This window comes from Mustela nivalis, assembly GCF_964662115.1.
Source record: "Mustela nivalis genome assembly, chromosome: 10".
Classification (NCBI taxonomy): Eukaryota; Metazoa; Chordata; class Mammalia; order Carnivora; family Mustelidae; genus Mustela; species Mustela nivalis.
This window is the reverse complement of record NC_139029.1, coordinates 102094878-102115889: the sequence shown is the minus strand read 5'-3', so window position 1 is coordinate 102115889 and position 21012 is coordinate 102094878. Positions and strand designations below refer to the sequence as shown.

Sequence of the window (21012 nt, the reverse complement as noted above, 5' to 3'; positions counted from 1 at the left end):
TGACAAAATTCAACTCCCATTCATGGTAGAATCACTCAGAAAACTAGTCTGCCATTTATTATTTAGTGCCTCTTGACTTCAAGTTACTCTTTTTTGCCTGGGTATGATATTGCAACTTTCCTCCTTTGCCACCTGGTAGGTACAACATCAAATTATCTTGGGGCTGGCAGGAAGTATACTGGAGAAAGAAGAGTCATCTTTTCCTACTTCCAATGTGTCTTTTTCTTTTTGCTCCTGCCTGCAAAAGGACAGTCAGTTTCAGCAGTGCTCCAGCAGTCAGTTTCCCACCTCACAGGCGGCCTGAATTCCTCCAGTGCACCTGCTGACTTTCTTGCAGTTTCTTAATGAGTTTGATGGGCACCCCACATGGCTCCCCAGATTTCAACAATATTCCCTACAAGTGGTTTCCTACTGGGTTTCTGGCAAGTCCAGCCAGTGTCCCAGATGGTTTTCTAAGAAGTTTGAAATAGCTCCCACCACAGCCAGCTTACTGGTGAATTTCATCAGTATTCCAGCAGACTGTTCCTTGTCTGCCAACCTTGACCCATCAACTATGAACCAGATCCGTCCCCAGGCTACGATGGCACCTTCTCAGAGAAGTCTGAATCCGAGTTGGGGAACATTCCTCTCTTCCACGTTTGTTCCTTATTTGAGTGTTCTCCCTCAGGGTGCTATTCTTTAAAGTTCTCTTTTATTTCCTCTTAGTTAATTCCTCGTAAATAGTTAATCATTTTTTGTGTTAAGCTCTCCTTTTTCAAGTTACCATGTTTCTCTCACCTGTTTGGGTGCTGGTCAATACAGAATTGGTACTGGTAGTAGTCCTGGGAGACAAACCCTCTAAGAAGGAATTTTAGATTTGGTCTTGTTCTTCAGCTTGAGCCCAGTGCCGTGTTCCTTCCACTGGAAATAGGGTGCTCGTAATTCATGACAAGAAGTAGCATCACAATTGAATGACAGTGTAAACTGGTTGATTGAGGTGAAGTGCTAGCTGAATCAAGTACCTTGGGAACCCAAATGGCAGCCCTCGACCTTTATGGCAGAAGAATGATGGCTACAAACCCCATGGTGCAAAATGGCTTTTCCTCAGTGTACCAAGCACTTTAAAAATCTCCTGGTTTATTATTATTATTATTATAAATCAATAAAACAAAGCTATAAGTCTCAATACTTATATCTGTTACAGACATTTGCTGATAGAAAACATTAAAAGGAAACATAAATACAAAAATAAAATTAAAAGTTTGAAAGATAAATCCACACATATATCCTATTTGAAATTTTCACTCCTAAAATGAACTTGTAAAATACAAGAAGTATCACTTGTATTATTTGATAATTTTGACTTTGGTAACAAAGATTCCAGACATTTTAAAAATTTTTCATATTACATTCATGCTTCTGAAATTATTGTGTGTCCAAAAGCATCTTCAGATTGGTCATTGGTCATTTGAATAAGCTCACTTTCTTTTTTAATGGTGAAAATATGTTGTCTCCTTGCCCCAATTTTGGTTTTGCCATTGATATCTATATTGCTTTTACTTCAGATTTTACACCAGTTGCTGATTTCAGGTTGCAGTGTTCCACAACAACATTCGCTTCTCTACATTTCTTCTATTAAAGGATTTACAGAGCACTGAAACTCATAGCACATATTCAAACAGCGGAAAATGCCAAAGCTCATCGTTGGGTAGTATTCAAATAACATTCAGATCTGCCTTCAAGGTTAACATTACATAGAATCACACATCAGAACTGCCAATTTAAAGACTTATTTAGTTTTCAAAACCAGTGATTTTTGGAGAATACCACTCGTAGGATTTATATGAAGTATAAATGCATCTAACTGCGCTAATAGTGTATTTGCGAGAAAGACTCACTGTTAGCAGACAGGGCCTTGACCTCACACTTGTAGCTCAGGGACAGCTGCAAGTGGATCGTGACTGCTGCTCTCCCACGTGCTTCTGTCCTGATGCCTGGAAATGTCGCCTTGACCATTCAGTTTCATTTGTCAGTATTTTCTGCTCTTTGCTTTCGGTTGGTATCTTTAGATTCCTTCAAATCAGTAACATCTCTATGTCAGATAATCAAGCTTTAATTCTCATAGGAGAATTATAATACTTTTTCCCCTCATTTTCTCTATCAACTGATTTTTCTGAAGATTTAGAAAAAGGAAATTGGCTGAGAGACTTCAAGGAGGAATGCCTTCACGGAAACAGTAATGTAAATCGACTATAGCTCTCATCTAGGAGTTGGTGAGAATGTGAAGTATATTTACTTCGGGACATTTTCTTTTAAACATACACTTACCATATGACCCAGCGTTTCCACGCCTAGGTATTAACATAAATTTAAATATGTGTCTGCCCAAGGACTTGTAAGTTTATAGCTGCCTTATTTATAGTGTCCCAAATCTGGAGCCTTCCCAAATGTCCATCGATGGTGAATGCGTAATCAAATTTTGGTATATCTGTACAACAGAATACCACTTAGTAGTAAAAGGATGTTGAACCACAGCATGATAGATCTCAGAAGCATCATGCTAAGTGAAAGAGGCCAGGTACAAACCACTACTGGAATCAGTGAGAGCTACTGGAATAAGTGTATGATTCTACGTATATGAGATTCTGTTAAACACAAAACTACAGTGACAGCTGATTAGCCACTGCCACAGGGACATAAGAAAACTTTAAGAGTGATGAATCCCAAGACCCAAAGAATTGTACTGCTGGAATTAGTGAATTTGATTGTAGGTCAGTTATATCCAAATAGAGCGACCAACTAGATTACCACAATTGTTTTCTTTTATATCATTAATAATTAGAAAATGAAAGTTTACAGAAAAATATTTACAATAGCATATAGGCATTTGAAATACCTAGAAAATAATCTCTAAAGAAGTGTAAAGACTTCTGGGCGCCTGGGTGGCTCAGTGGGTTAAGCTGCTGCCTTCGGCTCAGGTCATGATCTCAGGGTCCTGGGATCAAGGCCCGCATCGGGCTCTCTGCTCAGCAGGGAGCCTGCTTCCTCCTCTCTCTCTGCCTGCCTCTCTGCCTGCTTGTGATCTCTCTCTGTCAAATAAATAAATAAAATCTTAAAAAAAAATCATTCAAAAAAAAAAAAAGTGTAAAGACTTCTGCGAGATAAAATTAAGAGGTCATAAAGAAGATCTGAGTATACCGACCGATTTTTTTTGTTCCTGGATTAAAGATTCAATATGGTGAAGACAGGAGTTCTCCTCAAATTGATTAATAGATTCATTCTAATCCCATAAAAATTCCAGCATGTTTTGCCTCTTTCTCTGATTCCAGGTTTTATATGGAAGGGCTAAAAATAGAAAAAACAAAATAGGTGGACTTGTTCTATTTCATACCAAGATTTATCATGACAATATAATAATTATAGCACCATTGGTAATGGTGCAGGAATGGTCAGTGGATAAACAGGATGGAGGAGAAAGCCCAGTAACACCCAGTTTTATGTAGACATTTCTATATGAGATTTCGATGATAGAAGTGACATGCCTGATGAGAAGGGGAGACAATTGATTTTTCAGTAAGTGTGTTGAGTAGCCGCCTGGAAAAAAAAGAAGTTGTGCTACTATCCCCCATCAGGCTGAAAAAGATCTGTTTTAGTGCACTAAAGTACCAGGTGTGAAAGGCAAATTTGTGATGCTTTTAACAAAGAATATAGAATATCTCCATCCTTAGGAAGGATTTCTTCAATAAGACACAGAATCATTAGCTATAAAGGGAAGGATTCATAAAGTTGAGTACAATAAAATGAAAAACTACTATCATTAAAGGACCATTAAAAAAGATGAGAAAAAATCAGAGTGGGAGAAGATACTGTCTGTTGTGCTACAACATTTGTTTCTGTAACACCAGTAAGTTCATATATGACTGGTAAGTAGGTGGGGTAATGATGTCAATTTAATGAAGGTAATATTGGTTCTTACTCCACTTTCCCCAGCAAGCTAATGTTTTGTGTTATTAAGTAGCAGTGAGTAAACAGAATATACAGAGTTGAATGGCTCATGTACCGTGCATGGTGCCCATTCACCTCGGTTTGGCCTCTGTTCTCAATTTAGACATGTGCTTTATCTTAAAAATCATTTATTGCACTTTTTACCTTTTCTTCATTATTCAGTAGCTCCAACTCCCCTTAAAACACTTTCTTTCAAGCTATCTTTTATTTTTTAAAAATTGTTATTTAAAGGGGCGCCTGGGTGGCTCAGTGGGTGAAAGCCTCTGCCTTTGGCTCAGGTCATGATCTCAGGGTTCTGGGATCAAGCCCCGCATCAGGCTCTTTGCTCAGCAGGAAGCCTGCTTCCCCCTCTCTCTCTGCCTGCCTCTCTGCCTACTGTGATCTCTGTCAAATAAATAAAATCTTTTTAAAAAATTGTTATTTAAAGACAAAGTATTTTATTTACTCTGGTATTTTTATTAGGAATTTAAAATATCTTTTTAAAACTGCCCAAGTATTTTTAATTGGGGTCATTAGTGATTTTGCTAGGCTCTGGTTACAAAGTTGCAACAGGTTTTGAGAAGTCAAACCTAATGTATTTTCTCTGTAAGCTCTACTTTTGGGGGAACATAGTTTTACAGAAAGTACTGTTTCTAGAAAGTACTTTTTAAATTTTTTTATACTTTTTTATTAACATATAATGTATTATTAGCCCCATGGGTATAGGCCTGTTTATCGCCATGTTTACACTTCACAGTGCTCATCATATCACATACCTAACTCAGTGTCCATAACCCAACCACCTTCTCCCTATAGAAAGTATTTTTTAAAAACGATTTATTTGGGGCGCCTGAGTGGCTCAGTGGGTTAAAGCCTCTGCCTTCGGCTCAGGTCATGGTCCCGGGGTCCTGGGATCGGGCCCCACATCGGGCTCTCTGCTCCGCGGGGAGCCTGTTTCCCCCTCTCTCTCTGCCTGCCTCTCTGCATACTTAGGATCTCTGTCTGTCAAATAAATAAAAAAAATCTTTAAAAAAACAAAACAAAACAAAAACGATTTATTTATTTGTTTTAGAGAGCGAGCACAAGTGGAGTGGCAGAGGGAAAGGAAGAGAGAATTTTTTTTTTTTTTGAAGATTTTATTTATTTATTTGACAGAGATTATAAGTAGGCAGAGAGGCAGGCAGAGAGAGAGGGGGAAGCAGGCTCCCCGCTGAGCAGAGAGCCCAATGTGGGACTCGATCCCAGGACCCTCAGGTCCCAGGACCTGAGCCGAAGGCAGAGGCTTTAACCCACTGAGCCACACAGGCGCCCCAGAAAGAGAGAATCTTAATCAGTGAGCACTAATTATACTTAAACACTGAGCACAGAACCTGCCTTAGGTCTGGAGACCATGACCTAGGCCGAAACCAAGAGATGGTTGCCCAACCGACTGTGCTACCCAGGCTCCCCCTTATTTCACATTTTTGTAGAAACTCTTCCTTTGCAACATATATCTGGCAAAGGACTGAAGTGCTTTATCAATACTAAGCCACAGTTATTTCACACTTTAACTTACTGTCTGCAATTGTATTGTATCTTACAGTAGATGGAATCTTTTGATTTTATTTCTTTTTAAAGATTTTATTTACTTATTTGACAGAGATCACAAGTAGGCAGAGAGGCAGGCAGAGAGAGAGAGGGGGGAGAAAGCAGGCTCCCTGCCAAGCAGAGAGCCCAATGCAGGACTCGATCCCAGGACCCTGAGATCACGAGCTGAGCCAAAGGCAGAGGCTTAACCCACTGAGCCACCCAGGTGCCTGAATCTTTTGATTTTAATTGCCAGGGTTTTTTTTTTTTTTCTTTTTTTCTTTTTTTAGTGACAACAGCATTTTGGAAGCTGTTAATTACTTACATTTGATAAAGTACTATAGTAAAGAACTACAAATCAAGTTTTAGAAGACAGGCACCCCAACAGAGAAGTGGCAAAAGCCTTGAACAGTCACTTCACAACAGAAGAAATCTCTATGGCTAATAAATACTTGAAAAAGAATGAGTGATGCCATAAATCAGTTGCATGTTAAATACACAGTGAGATGCCTTCACATGGTGGTGGAAGTTTAAAAACCTGACTACAAGTGTTAATGTGACATAAAAAGATGCATATGGCATGATTCCGTTCATATGAAGTTACAAAAGAGGCAAAACTAAGCTGTGGGAATGCATTATGTAATTGATAAAACAAAAAACATTTTAAAGAAGAATGGAAATCGACATCACAAATAGCAAGATTGTGGGTACTTTGGGTGGTGGAGGAAGGAGAGATGATTGCAGGTGTACAAGGGGGCTTTTGGTCTCCTGGGGATACTCTGCTTCTTCACTTGGGTGGGTTTGCTTTATTATTACTTGTTAAATTTTACATATATGTCTTATGTACCTGTCTGTATATTTCAGGATAAAACACAAAAAGGGGAATGATCAGTTACATCAAATGTTGCTGCTAGGTTAGGTATTATGAGGACTGAGATTTGAGTATTGGGCTAAGCAAAGTGGAAACCTCAGATGAACACAGCACATTGTCTCAGTGGAGTGGTGGGACAGTGATCTGATTGGATTGGGCTCGAGAAACAGGGAGGAAAGTAAAGAGTAAACAGAACTTGGAGGAATTTTTATGTAAAAAGAAATACAGTAGGGACTGGAGGTGATATAGAAAGCTTTACACTAAATATATAGAGTATCAGGAGAATATCAAGATAAATTTTCTGGAACGCTGAAGGCAATAGGGTAGGGTAGATGTAAGGCGAGAACTTTTTATATGTATGGGATTACCCATCTTTGGAGAGAGGATGTGAAAATTTGTAAAACCTACATTGGTAGAGAATTAACATTTAAGCCCTTTTTAAGTCTTGGAAATATATGTATGTGTGTCACACAGAACATTTCATATCTGCTAATGGAAAGAATCATGAACATCATCTTGCTTAACACCACTTTGCAGAAAGAGAATGAGGCTCAGAGAGATTAAGTGCTTGCTTAAAATTGTACCATTACTAACAATCCCCGACTAAAACAGAGTAGCTTGCCCCTCGGATCAGTGCTCTTTTTATAGTATTATCTGTAATACAGTTTGCTCTTAAATCGGGTTTTTCAGGTTTTATATAATCAGGATATTTCATAGTGGAATTTATTTGGATAATATTTCTATTAGCCTTTGTTGCAAAACAAATCACCCCAGAACTTAATGGCTTAAAATAAGCATCATATATTATTTCTCATGAGTCTGTGAGTTAGATGAGCTCAACTGAGATCACTCATGTGGCTGCAGTCATTGGCACCTTCACCAGAGTTAGAGGGGCTAAGATGGCCTCACTTACATGGCTAGAACCTTGGTGCTATTTGTTGGCTGGGGCTCTCTCATCATAGTGTAACCTGGAAGTACTTGGTGGTGGAATCATTCCAAGAAAGCAAAGATGGAAGTCTAGACTCCTGAACCCCTACATCATCACATCCTCTGCATTAAATTTTTCAAAGCAAATCATAAATCCAGTCCAGATTTCAGATGAAGCAGCAAGCTGCCCCATCTCTTGATAAGTGGAGGTACAAAATATTGTGGCCATGTTTTCCTATCTATCATAGATAATTATAAATTTTAGTCATTAAATTTATTTTCCAATGTTAATTTTTAGTTAATATGAAGCTAAAAGCAATGGATTTGGGGAATCTAACAATGTAGTTTAGCCAATGCATGAGAAAACAAATTTGACAATGACAAAAATATCTTAACAAAAGAAAGTTCTGTTTCAAGCTTTTTTATCCTTTGTGATATAAAACAGATAAATGCTCATTTTTTAATAAAAAGTTGGGTAGGAACAAGGGGAAAAACTTACTGAATATAATCTCTGTTGCTTATAGTATTGGCTAAATCATTTTCTAAGATTGTTACTGTTAATGTTTTATTGTCTTTGTGGATTTATTTCATGTTACAGAATATAATAGAATGTAATACAACTAAAAAGAGCAATTAATAATTTTCCATTAATTATAACAGTGTATTAATACACATATATATAATGTGTAACATTATTTCCAGATACTGTGCCAATTATATTTGTGTAAAGTTTCATGTAATTTACTTGACAACTGTCTGTATTGCGTACCTACTATGATTTCAGTGTTAAGACTTGGGACTGTTACTCTGAACCATGTAGACATCCTTTCATGTTCCATCCCAGGAAGGAATCAGGGAAGGTTCTTTAAAGAAACTTCTTAAGCCAGGATGTAAAGGATGAGTAGATAGATGTTAGCTGAGGTAAGAGTGGGAAAGGGAAGAGGAAGTCTTCCAGGAAAAGGGACGACTTGGACAAAGTCCTTGTGGAGGTAAGCAAGTTCAAGAAACATTAAAAGAACTTTAAAAAAGTCCCCCAAACAAATGAAAAATCAATTATGGCTAAAGCCTAGAATGCGAAAGGGGTGAGGCAAGAAAGAACCTGAAAAGGATTTTCATACTGAAGATCATAGGAAAGCTTTGTTTGATAGAGATTTTTTTGTTCAGATCATTATTTTGGAGAAGTCACTGGCTGCAGTTCGGGTAAGGGACATAGCCGGAGAAGAGTAAGTGTTGACCCTATGATACCAACGTTACAGACCATACCTAGTGCTATGAGTTAGGTGAGTGTGAGAATGAAGAAAAGTGTATAAATCCTAGACATATTGAAGAGATTGAATCAACCCGATTTACTGACCAGATGTGGAATGGAGAGAGGAACCCAGGATGGCAGACTCTCTGCCCTCCGGCATGGAGTGCCATTAACGACTAGGGAGCATACGGGGAGGAACAGTTTTGAGAAGGCATTGTTGTGCAGGATTTGCTACAATATCCCAAATCTGTTTTGAGGCTAAACCCTTGGGTCTCTCCTTTGTATTCTCTACTATTTGAAGTAATGTTTTCAGTATCAGTTCACAAAAATGTTGGTTCATATTCAGGAAAACTCAGTCACATGTAGCAATGCTGCCATAACCTGACTTTATACTTCTGATCTGAAAGATTTTACTTTAGTGTGAATTCCTTGATAGGAATTTGCTATTCTGTTGCCATAGTGTATTTCATTAAATAATGTACTTCTTAAATTTTTGAAATTACTTAAAGAGAATAATGGCTAAGAAGCAATATGTGAGTACCTATCTTAAGCCTTAAGCCTTTTATTCATTAAACTAAAATAATCTCATAATTAATATTTGTCCAAATTTTAAAACTTAAGTATGTTAAAAGAACTTCTAAAAATTGTTTGTTTTGATTTATACCAGAAAAAAATACATAAGGTAGCTTGATAAAAATGAAATCTGTATACACCTGAAACTAATATTATATGTCAACTATACTTAAATTTAAAAAAAAAGAATAACCATGTCCCACAAAATATGAAGTCTTATCATTTGTGGATTTCTCTTTCCTTCAGATGTTAAGTGGTGATAATTGAGGTGATAGAAAGTTAGTTTCCTTTGACAGTAGAAATCTGTTAGTCTTTGTAGTTTGAATTTCATAGCTATCTGTAGATTATATTAAAGTATATTTAGTCATCCTACATTATTGTCCTACTTTCACCTAAAAACATTGCTTAAAGTTTTCTGATCCTCATTCTAGAAGATACCATATATTCAGTAGTGTGTTTTCTCCCATGTGTTCTCAATGGACTGTATTTTCTATTCTCACTATTTTGTAAGTTTAAAGCAACCTGTTTTTTTTTTCTTTTTTTTTTCCCCCTTAGGTACTACAAGGGCCCCCAGGGATGGGGAAGTACCAGGGGTGGACTATAATTTCATTTCTGTTGAACAGTTCAAAGCACTGGAAGAGAGTGGAGCACTATTAGAAAGTGGAACGTATGATGGTATGTCCCCAAATACTAACAACAGCAGCAACCCAGGAAACTATCTAAATGGCTGGAATTGCTTCAAAGGGAATTTGATTAGTAAAGTACCATTTTTTTTTAAGTTGTTTTCTCTTCGTCTTCGGGAACGTTTTCTTTTTGTGAGCCATATGTAATTTACAACCTAAAATGGGATTAAATAGTAAGCAGAAGCATTCCATCATATTATAAAGCTGATTGTGAAGAATATACTGAAAGCCTTCAAACCAGACAGTTTGCATATTTTGTAGTAATTCATATTCATCATATGAACTCAACAAGTGTTTGTTGTTTGCTTTCTATTTGTGGTTAGGATACCAAATGCTGTGCACTTTAAATAATCTATAGTGTGGCTCTCTTGGAGAAAAGAGAATATAGATTGGGGGGAAAACAACAAAAATGGAATAATTGGTTTTCTTTTCATATCTCTTCTCTACTCATTTCGGGGAAGTAGAGACTTACTCAGTTTCAATTTTTTTTTTTTTTTTTTTTTACTCAGTTTCAATTTTTAAATGATGCTGTGTTCCATCCTCTGTTCTCCCTTCCCTGGCACGCTTGTCCACTCCCATAGCACGCTGTACTTCTCCGTCATTGCTTTCTTGTGCAGTGGTAGTGGCCTTTTTCACAAACCTTGTGGGAAAACCATATCACGTCTTTCTTAGTAGTATCTTAATGCATAGAGATGGTTCAGTAGTGTTCAGTAAACACTAACCTTGTATTCCACATAGCCAAGTCTGTATTGGTGTTCTAGCCAAAAGAATAATTCTTTGTAATTTCTCTTTAGCTAGACCCTGGGCTCAAAATGGTGGAGTCATCATTTACTCCTTCCCTCTCCTTGCAGTTCCCATCTGTCTGTCACCAAATCTGGCCATTTCTTTCTCTGTAACAGCTTTCATGATGCCTTTCTTTTCACTCACACCTCCTCACAGGCTCCGGACAAGCTCAGGTCTGGGCTACTGCGGCCGTGCCTTCCCTCTGTCCAACCCACCTGCCCATTGCTGTCATGCTTGTCTCCCCCGAGTGCTGCCCGGCTCGTGCCTGTCCTCTTCAGAGTCTCCCGAGATCTCCTTTTTGCCTGCTTATGTATGCTGTGCTTTGTCTGCATTCTCACAAAATGTGTCTTGTGTGCATGCATGTATTATTCACATCAGGACTGTGCTCTCGATCTCATCCAGTTTTTAACCGTTCTCCATTATTTCAGTGTTTCTTAGATTCATTCATGTCACTGTCCTATATTTACATGTAATCATTGCCTTTTAACCACTGCACAGTGCTCTGCTGCCTTCTACTGAACCCCTCTTCTAGTAACTGACTTCCAGATTGCTTCAAGTCCCCCCGCACCACCACAGATAGAGCCGCAGCATTCTCCTCCTCTAGACCTGTGTGAGGATGTCCCCTACCCAGGGGCAGAATTGTCGGGTTATAAGGTCTGCGAGTACTAAGTCTGATGAAGGAGTCGCGGCCGCTCCGCCGCTGCATTCCCGCGAGCCTTGCTTGGGGGCTGGGTTCCTGTAGCACTAGAGGAAGGATTCCATGTCCTCACTGGTCTGCTCTTTCATTTAGCCAATCTGAAGCTTGTGGAGTGGGAGCTCCTTTTAATTCTAGCTTCTCTGGTAGTCAGAGAGTTGGAGTACCTTTTTATATGCTTGTTGGTGTTTTGGACTTCTGCAAGTTGTTTTTTCATTTGTGTTGTATATTTTTTAAGTGTGATCTCAATCCACATTCCAATTTATGGACTTTCCTCAGATAGTTAGGTATTTATTTAGATGTTAATTCCTTATTGGACACAGATATTTTCTCCCGTTTTATCACTTCATATGCTTGTCCGTTTGTCTCTTTGTTAAGCAGAAATCCTTAATTTTTGTATGTCAGATTTATCACTGTTTTTCTTAGGGTTTGTGCTTTTGAAGTTTTGTTGAAGAAGTCCTGCTCTGTCCCTAGATCACAAAGGCATTTTCCTTCATTTTTCTCTCTTAAGTATAAGAACATGGGAGATGACAAAGTGGCATATTACATATTATTAATTGCTATGTGCTAAATTTAAAGGAAATGCAAATTGAGGTAGACCATTTCACACCCATAAGATTGACAGAAATTTTAAAGTCTGATAATTGTGGGCAGAGGAAACTCCTGTATACTGGTGGCAAGAGTATAAAATGATACAATCCCTTTGGGGTGCATCTTGGCAATAGCTAGTAAATTTGAAGATGCACTTAACTCTTACCCAGAAGTTCCCTTTCTGGAAGCCTGCTCTAGAGAAATCTTTATCTATGTGCCTACATAGTCACATACCAGCACAGTTATTACAGCATTATTTGAAATAGGGAGAGAACGGAAACAGCTCTGTTTTAGTAGGGGAATTCATAATATTTACTTTAACTTGTTCATGAAAATGGACTATTATACAGCAATTAAATAAACTTGAATCTACATATATGAACAGGAACAAGTCTTAGAAATATAATTGTATAAAAGGAAAGTTATCAAAGAATACAGTACAGCATACTGTTTATAAAAATATATGAAACGTTAGAAAAACCTTTATGAACCTTTAATGAAAACAATGGTATTTACATATTATGTATGCATATACATTCATCCTAATTGTATACAATGTGCAGGGAAATGACACCAACTTCAGGAAAACTCAGGGAGAGCATGGGAAGGACTGACAGGAAGTTAGGACCTTAACTGGACATGTAAGTATGTCCTTAAACAGGGAGAAAATGGAGACCTGAGAGGAATCTAGCAAAAGTTAAATAAATAAATGTTTCTAATATAAGTATCTGTGATTTTATATGTGTTTAAAATATTTGATAGTTGGTAGTTCTATTTGAAAAATAAAACCTTCAGAAAAGAAAAAAAGGCAGGAAAAAAACCTCTCCAAAACAGTTTCAAAAAGATGAAAACCTTTTTCTGTCATTAACTATAGTCAAGATTCACAGACCATGTCATTTTTATGCCTTGCTGTGTCTCAAATCTTGATATTTACCAACAACTCAAGAAAAATACTCAATTTCCTTATAAGCAATGCTAGTATTCTTTAAGTCCAATAATTATGTTTAAATAAGGAAGTGCCAGAATTTATTATGAAGTCCTAAAATCTTAATGATCATGGTGGCAATCAAAATATCCTTAATTTGTCTGATTTCACCCTAGAAAACAGGTAAACTTCCTAGAGTGAGATAATAATTACTAAGACTACACAATAAAAATGTGTCTAATGTTGCTACTAAAACTACCATCCTTAGGGAAGGAGGATTTTTGATTTTTATCATGGAATGTCCAGATTCGTGGGTAGCATGATCGTTGGACACAGTGCAGGAAAAATTGAGATCCTGGAGCATCCTGTTCCCCAACCAGACCTCTCTTTGGAATATTTCTGGATCCTCCATCCCAGAGAAGTATGAGCTGGCCTCTTTACTGGGTCCTTGTTTTACTCTGGGCTAGAAAGTTTGCAGAGACCCTCTGAGTCTGTTTTAATACAAATCTTTGCATCCATCTGCCTGACGGGTAACTCCATTTCAAATGTGGACTTGGGAGCAGTGGATTACTTGAGTGGGGAGAGAGACAAGATGTAGCCGAAAAATTTTTTGGTTTGATTTCATTGTTTTGTCTTGAATATTTTAATGACAATCACCACACAAACAAAGTCAGATGTCCAAAGAATTTATCTTAATGCTTTTCCCACAAGGCACACATGGCTCAAGGTAAATTGATTTGTAGATTTGCCTCTGTATGGTGGTGAACAACCTATGCTTTTTTTCATCAGAGACAAATAATTCATTATATACCCCATTAATTTATTTTATGTGATGAGCATCTTAACTGCCGCTTTAGGAGTCCAAGAATTTGATTAGAAGGTGTGATTTTAAAAATAAATAAATGAAAGAAGAGTGTGAATATTTTATTCCCTAACTATATCTTTCGATAGCATTAGCATAGTGGCTGATAAAAGGTAGAAACTAGCAGGAGCCACAGATTGTTAATGTAGCTGGAACTTTCAAGTGGTTTTCCATTGTATTTGGCTCCCTACTGGGAACTGCATGACGAATTAAGATACTCAGTTGTTTTCATCCTACTCTGGAACATTTATTTTTACTGCGAAAATTCCTGATCTTCAAAACTTAGAATATTAAAGTATTTCTTGCTTTCCTGAGAGTAAGCCAATATTGAATTATGCTAATAATGTCTCTATTTGTTCAATAAATTGTCAAATAAAATAATTAGAATGCTCAAAGAACCTAAAAATTACTTTTATATAAACAGCCTACATTTCAGCACACACTGGTTCTTAGCTTTATCCTTTACCCACATATTTCCTCATTTTACCAAAATAGTTCATTATGTTACACATCAGAATGAAATTACTTGAGTTCGTTTTCTCTTCTTTTACTCCCACTTCTTATGCCAGTTAGTCTTACATGAGAGCATTGATGCATTTAAATTCACAAATCAGGCCCTAATTTAGAGCCCATGCAAATCAAGCCCTGTAGGAATAAATAATCTGTGTATATAAAGTCAAGTTCCTATCCTTAGTACAAATAGTATTAAGAAGTTAGCGTTAGAATGTACATGGTGAAGGACATTTGAGAAATTAGTTCTTCTGTTTTCTCCCTCCTCCACTCCCAGGAAGAAGTGTTTGGGTTTCCTTTTGGCCATTCAGAAACCTTGGTATGAAACAGCAGGGCAGAGACATGGGATCGTTTTGTTCTGCCTCTCAGTTCAACATCAGTCCTTTCAGCTGCCTATTTTGTCCATTTCAGGAAACTTCTATGGAACTCCCAAGCCTCCAGCAGAACCCAGCCCTTTCCAGCCAGATCCCGTTGATCAGGTCCTCTTCGATAATGAGTTTGACACAGAATCCCAAAGAAAACGAACTACATCTGTCAGCAAGATGGAAAGAATGGACAGCTCTCTACCTGAAGAGGAAGAGGACGAGGACAAGGATGCTGTCAATGGCAGTGGAACTGCAGGTTTGTAAATAGTAGAACAACTTCTCATTGATCTTCCAGGTTGACTTGAACACGACACGGACCTGGAAGCAGTAGAATCTCTCCCAAAACATGCGTAGAGCAAGTTATGTGATTCTAATTATTTGTAAAAGGTTGTGTGTGGAATGAAGTGTGTCTCTGTCAACCGTCTTACAAGCTGAGGTGAGGTTGCACCAAGTGGCAGTTGTGATCAGTCCGTGATAAGCTATCATTAGAAATAACGTAACCTGCCATGATCCCACTGCTTGAAAGATCTGAGGTTCTGGGAGATGAGAATCTGGTTGGTCTACATCGTACTTTACAGGGTATGAACAAAATACAGTTTTAAGATACAGGCTTCAACTAAAAACATGCCAGTAAAAATTATCTGGAAGATGTGTTAGCGCTATGTTGAGTTTAAATTCTGAACCACTAAAAAAAAAAAAATTCTTTTTCCAGTCCTCTCTTATTTTTCACTAAATGCAAAACCAACAGAAATTTAGTGGTGAAGAATCTTCCTTCAAGTACCCCTTAAAAAATGCAGTGGTTGCTTGGAAGACTCTTACCCTTCTAATTGAGCTTATAAGTAGGAAGCTACAGAAACTCAGCAGAACTAATTCTGGGCTGTTTATTATAATATGTTTATTCAAAACGCTACAAGATGAGCTTCACAAGGGCTGGAAGTTTTGCTTGTTTTGTTCATTGCTCTAATCCTCACACCGTAAACAGTGCCTGGCACAAAGTAGGAACAAAGAAAAATATTTCCTTGATACCCAATAAATGGATGAATTTGATAACGTCCCCAAATTTGCAGAACCCATTACCATATTATTTCCCCAAAGCATCGGTGTTTTCTTTCATCAGCTACTAAAATTTACCGTCTTAATATGTCCATTTGTGTCGTGCTGTGGAGTGTGAGTCCTGTCTTACAGTCCTAACATCTCACATAGCTACGCCACATAATATGTTTGATGTTAAATTAATTACCGCAGTATACTTGGGTGTAGAGACTGAAAAGAGGCCTGAAAAGGTTTAGGTGAATTCAGTCTAATTCTTTACCAATGTTTAGTTAAGGGAAATCATCACACAGTACAGCCATTTGAGGTTGATATCAGCTTTGTTCTCCCACCAAGTGAATGAAATCTGTTAACATTTTTAAATGTTTAAGACTGGGATTAGAGACCATAAATCTGTCCCAAGGTGGGAATTTACATATTCTCATTTGGGGCAGGGCGGGGGCGGGTGTTCTCTTTTTACTTCCTAATGCAGAGCTTCTCAGTGACCACTGCAGTTTCTTCGGAAGGAATCCTCTCTGTGATCTGCATAGCTTTGTGTTTGTCTTGTAAACCCGTGGTTAAACCAGAGGTTACTAACTTTTGCTGGTGATATTTAAAGGGCAAGTATCCAAGAGTGGGAGGCAGTTTGTATTGTGTGTGGGCACTTCTGCTGGATTATATATTTCTTTGTAAGAGAAAATATCCACACTATTTAACGAAAAAAACAAAAACAAAAACTCAGGACTAAAAGCCCTTGGTCTTTTCTGAATAAGTAAGAACTCTAGTTGTTAACTTACTGAAAGTTGTGGAAATGTGCTTTGTGTGTTGCTTTTGAGGACTAGAATTCCTGCCTTGAAAAATCAGAAAATTGTTGGTGATGGAAGGGGTGAGGGGATAGTTGAAGAATAATTTGTATACACCAGTATGTGTATTATTTTATATCTTGCTGAAGAATTCATGTGAGAATGCTAATATGCCCAAATAGGAAGACGTATGTTATACAATAATGCTAAAACTTTTTTCCAAGTGTTGCTTGTTACATAAACAGTATTTTCAAGTCATTGGCTATTAAGCAAACTCTCTCACACAGTCATCTCACTCAACTGTGTTCAGACAAGTATGAGAGATCATATAGTTGCATTTGTTTTCCTCCAACATACTTCTGTCCCAAGATTGTGACTCCCTTCCAGACTGATTTACAGATTGGGTGCCTTTTAATTTCTGTCACTTTTTTCCACCTGGAGAATGAATCGTGTGTTTTATTCTAGCTATGCATTCAACAAATAGTTATTGAGCACCTGCCAGGCCACTAAGTGGTAGGCATTTTTCTAACAGCTAGGAATAAAGCACTGAACAAAACAGACAAAAACTCCTGTCTTCATGAACTTTGCCTTCTAGTGGGAGAGAAAGAATTATCCAACATGAGTCAATGACATATGGCATATTAGAGAGTGCTAACGAGAAAAAGCAGAGGAGGAGAAGGATAAAAAGTGGTGGTGGCCAAAGTTTGTGATTTTAGGTAGAATAGCAGGAAAGATCTCACTGAGAAGAGGATTTTGAAAGAAGTGATGGTATAAACTCAAAATATCTGGCAGGAGAACATTCCAGCCAGAGGGAATTTTAAGTACAACTGCCTTGAGGTGGGAGCATGCCTGGAATATTCAGACAAAGGCAAGGAAACCAATGTAGTTGGATTCAATGTGGACAATGCATTATATGAGGTTGGAGCAGAGGGATGGAATGAAATAGAACAACGAGCAATGAGATCAGTCGGATGGTGATTGGGGGCGTGTGGAAATGCATATTATGTAGGATTTTATACGTCGTCGGAAGAATTTTGCTTTTTAAAAAAAGAATTCTGCTTTTTATTCTGAGATGAGAAAGCTTGACGGGGTTTTGAGTAGAAGAGTACCACGATAAAACAGATTTTAAGAGGCTCGTTCTGGTTACTGAATTGAAAACAGGCAGTAGGACGGCAGGCATAAACAGCGATACGAGGTAAGAGGTTATTGCAGTAATTTACACGAGAGATAGTGGTTTGGACCAGATGAAAGAGTGACAGGGAAGTGGCCTGAGCCAGTAACATTTGCTGAGACTGGATTTGAGGTCTGAGAGCACAGGGTCAAAGATCACTTCAAGGTTTTTAACTTGAGTATCCAGAAGAATGGAGTTGCCTTTATTGAGATGAGGTAGAGGCCCCATTGTGTAATGGTTAGCACTCTGGACTTAGAGGTGAGGTAGATTGTTGTCGTCATCGTCGTCGTTGTCTTTTTAAAGATTTTATTTATTTATTTGACAGACAGAGATCACAAGTAGGCCAAGAGGCAGTCAGAGAGGGAGGGGGAAGCAGGCTCCCTGCTGAATGGAGAGTCTGATGTGGGGCTCTATCCCAGGACCCTGAGGTCATGACCTGAGCCGAAGGCAGAGGCTCAACCCACTGAGCCACCCAGGCACCCCGAGATGAGGTAGATAGTAAGAGGAGTCCGTTTGGGTTGGAAAAGTGTAGTAGGAGCTTCAGTTGGGATATTTTAAACTTGAGGTGCTTGTTAGACATCCAAATGCAAATGTCCTATTTGAAGTTGGATCTAAAGTCTTAGTCTGGTCTGAAGATGCCTGTTGAGACATCATCAGCAATACAGCATGTAGAGCAGTGAAACTGACTGAGATCACCAAAAGAGTAACTCTAGGAAGAGAAGAGGAAAGGTCCAAAGACTGAACCCTGAACCTCTATGGTATGGAGCTCAGGCAGACTGAGAAGGCACCAGGAGGGTAGAGGGGCCTAGAAGCTAGGGGAAGAGAATGATCAACTATGTCAGATGCCATCTATAGGTCAGATAAGATGGCTACTGAGAATTGATGTTTGGATTTCACTTTGTGGATGAAACAGGGTCATCCGATGAGATTAGGGATGAGGGGGAAGTGATGGTAGATTTAAGAAGAAGAGTATGAAACAGTTATCCAGGAGAGTGTCAGAGTGAACGGACTAGAGGAATTTCCTGTGATTATCGTACACCATTATATGCTCTCTTGAGGTTAATGATCACAAACTAAAAGTGGACGAGTTATTGTAACCTGGGTCCAGCTGCAGGTGCCAACATAGAGCAGGTGGAAAGAGTTAAGCAGAGTTAGGCTTCAGCTGGGCACATATGCTAAAGTAAGTTTGAGGCAGAGAAATTTGTAGCGTTTGCAAGGGAGCGACGATCGTGGCTGATCATGGAACTTAAATTGCCTAAGTAGGGCGATGAGGACATGGCAAGGGCGCAGATGAGGGGTGAGGAATGGTGAAGGGTAATAAATAGCAGTAATAGTGGATTATAGGACTTGTTTGAATAAAGGACAGTGGGAGCAGAAGTACTATATGTAATGACATCTAAGTCCTCTCCTAAGATTCTGATTACCCACAGCTTGGAGTTGTAAGTTTGAAGCTCATGAATTGTGAATTCCCTAGACAGTAACCATATTTTAGTATTCTCACCTACCTTATGGGCGCTGGGACTCTCAAAGGATTGTGCTATCACCAACAGAGAATTATACTTAACAACAGAAAGTCTAGTGAGTGTAATTTTTTTTAAAAACTAGTATTATTCTAAAGGCCTGTGCTAAATGTGTGTGAGAGAGGTTTGTATAGCCGTTCAGAGCGTAGATCACCTATATTTGAATACTGACTTTGTTATTAGCAGCTGTGTGACCCTGACTAAGTTAACCCCACTGTACCTTAGTTTCTTCATCTACAATCTAAAACACACGTGTATAGTAAATCATCATAGGGCTGCTGTGAGGACCATGAGTTCATATAAATAAAGTGCTTCAAGTATAGCCTGGTCCATGAAAGGGCCCCCTAAGCCCCCCTGCAGACATTTCTGTGGGTCGCACACTAACTCACATGTATTCCCAATATTCCCAATTGATTCTAGTGCGGCTTTCGCTGCTTTCCCAGGCTGGCGTCAGAGGTGCTCTACTGGGTTGGTATCACTTAGCAGATGAAAAAAATTCGATACGTCTGTTTGTTACCTCAAAAAATGATAGCAGAATGTGAAATAATACACAAGGAAATTTGCATTAAAAGTTTGGCATTTTGTTGGAAATGAAGAGAGCTGTTGGAAGCGAGTGTAACTTTACCTACTTTGTTCACTGCTCTGTGTTCAATGGCAGAAAGCAGAGAGAGGCATTCTGAGTCATCTGATTGGATGAAGACTGTCCCGAGTTATAACCAAACAAACAGCTCCATGGACTTCAGAAACTATATGATGAGAGATGAGAATCTGGAACCACTGCCCAAAAACTGGGAGATGGCCTACACCGACACAGGGATGGTCTACTTTATTGAGTAAGCAGATGTCTGTATCTCCTTGAACATGCCCTGTCGCTGTGGGGCCGGTCTTCCCATTGCTTTATCCTCATTCACACGGCTTCAGTTTCTTTTGTCTTTCTTTAAAAAGATTTTTCATGCAATTAACTGTTGATTCTTTAATCTGATGACTTCCCTGGATGATATTTCATTTTTATTTGACTTGGATAAAGGAATCCTGTATTTGACTTATGGTTTTATAAAAGCAGGAGGATTAATAGCAGGTTTATCGCTAATAATGAAACCTGTAGGCATGGAGGGTATTTTGGCTTGCTGTTTTTTTAAACTTTTGATAGGTGGTCCAATTTGCTGAGCATTTCAAGAATTACCACCCTGTGGAGGGAGAGCATATTTATTATCTGAGCTGAATATTTTCTGTTCTAGATATATTCAGACAATATAGTTGAATAATATGGGAAGGAAATATCACTGATCCTCAGACTCATTGGTACCATATAAACTGACAAACCCTAATTTATGAGAAAGCAGTAGTAATGTAAATATAAATATATTATGAAGCTATAGAATACCACATGTATTTGATCAACCTAAAATTTTATACGGTTTGCACCAGAGAAGAATAATATGCCAGTAATTTTTTTGGAAGTTTCATTATGAAGCATTTTTATATTTTTATGCAACTATAATTCTCATCTTTAAAATAATTTGTACATAGGCAGAATGTGAATGTAGTGAAGTTATAGAATATAAGGTAAATAACAATTACAATATTAAGGGCCGGACTCTACAGTCAAGGAACATATACTTAAACATGAATTAGGGGTGGGAGACTTGAATCTGTTTCCTCATTTGGTCCCAAGTTCCACATCCTTCCCATAGACTGAGCCTCTTGCTTTTACCAAGTGGAATTATAGTATTTAAAAGACGTAGATTTTGTGTGCATTGTATTCTTTTTACCATACATGCTACATAATTGATTATATTATACACGTGCATAAACATTAGTGACAAGGACTATGCAAAACAGACAAAATCAGGTATACTTTTCTCTATGTACAATTTAAGGGGTTGTTCAAGGAGAACTTAGACTTTTGACTTTCGTTCTGATTTTA

The 21012-nt window shown here is 38.2% G+C and overlaps 1 protein-coding gene across 3 annotated transcripts in view; it reads left to right on the top strand.

Moving 5' to 3' along the window:
- The window catches only part of MAGI3 (membrane associated guanylate kinase, WW and PDZ domain containing 3), a 231521-nt gene that overhangs the window by 149547 nt on the left and 60962 nt on the right, over window positions 1-21012 (top strand). For all 3 annotated transcript variants that reach the window (XM_082685037.1, XM_082685036.1, XM_082685038.1), the window contains exons 3-5: window positions 9705-9824; window positions 14609-14818; window positions 19744-19918. In XM_082685037.1, coding sequence (XP_082541163.1) covers window positions 9705-9824; window positions 14609-14818; window positions 19744-19918 — 505 coding nt within the window. The remainder of the gene's footprint in view (window positions 1-9704; window positions 9825-14608; window positions 14819-19743; window positions 19919-21012) is intronic.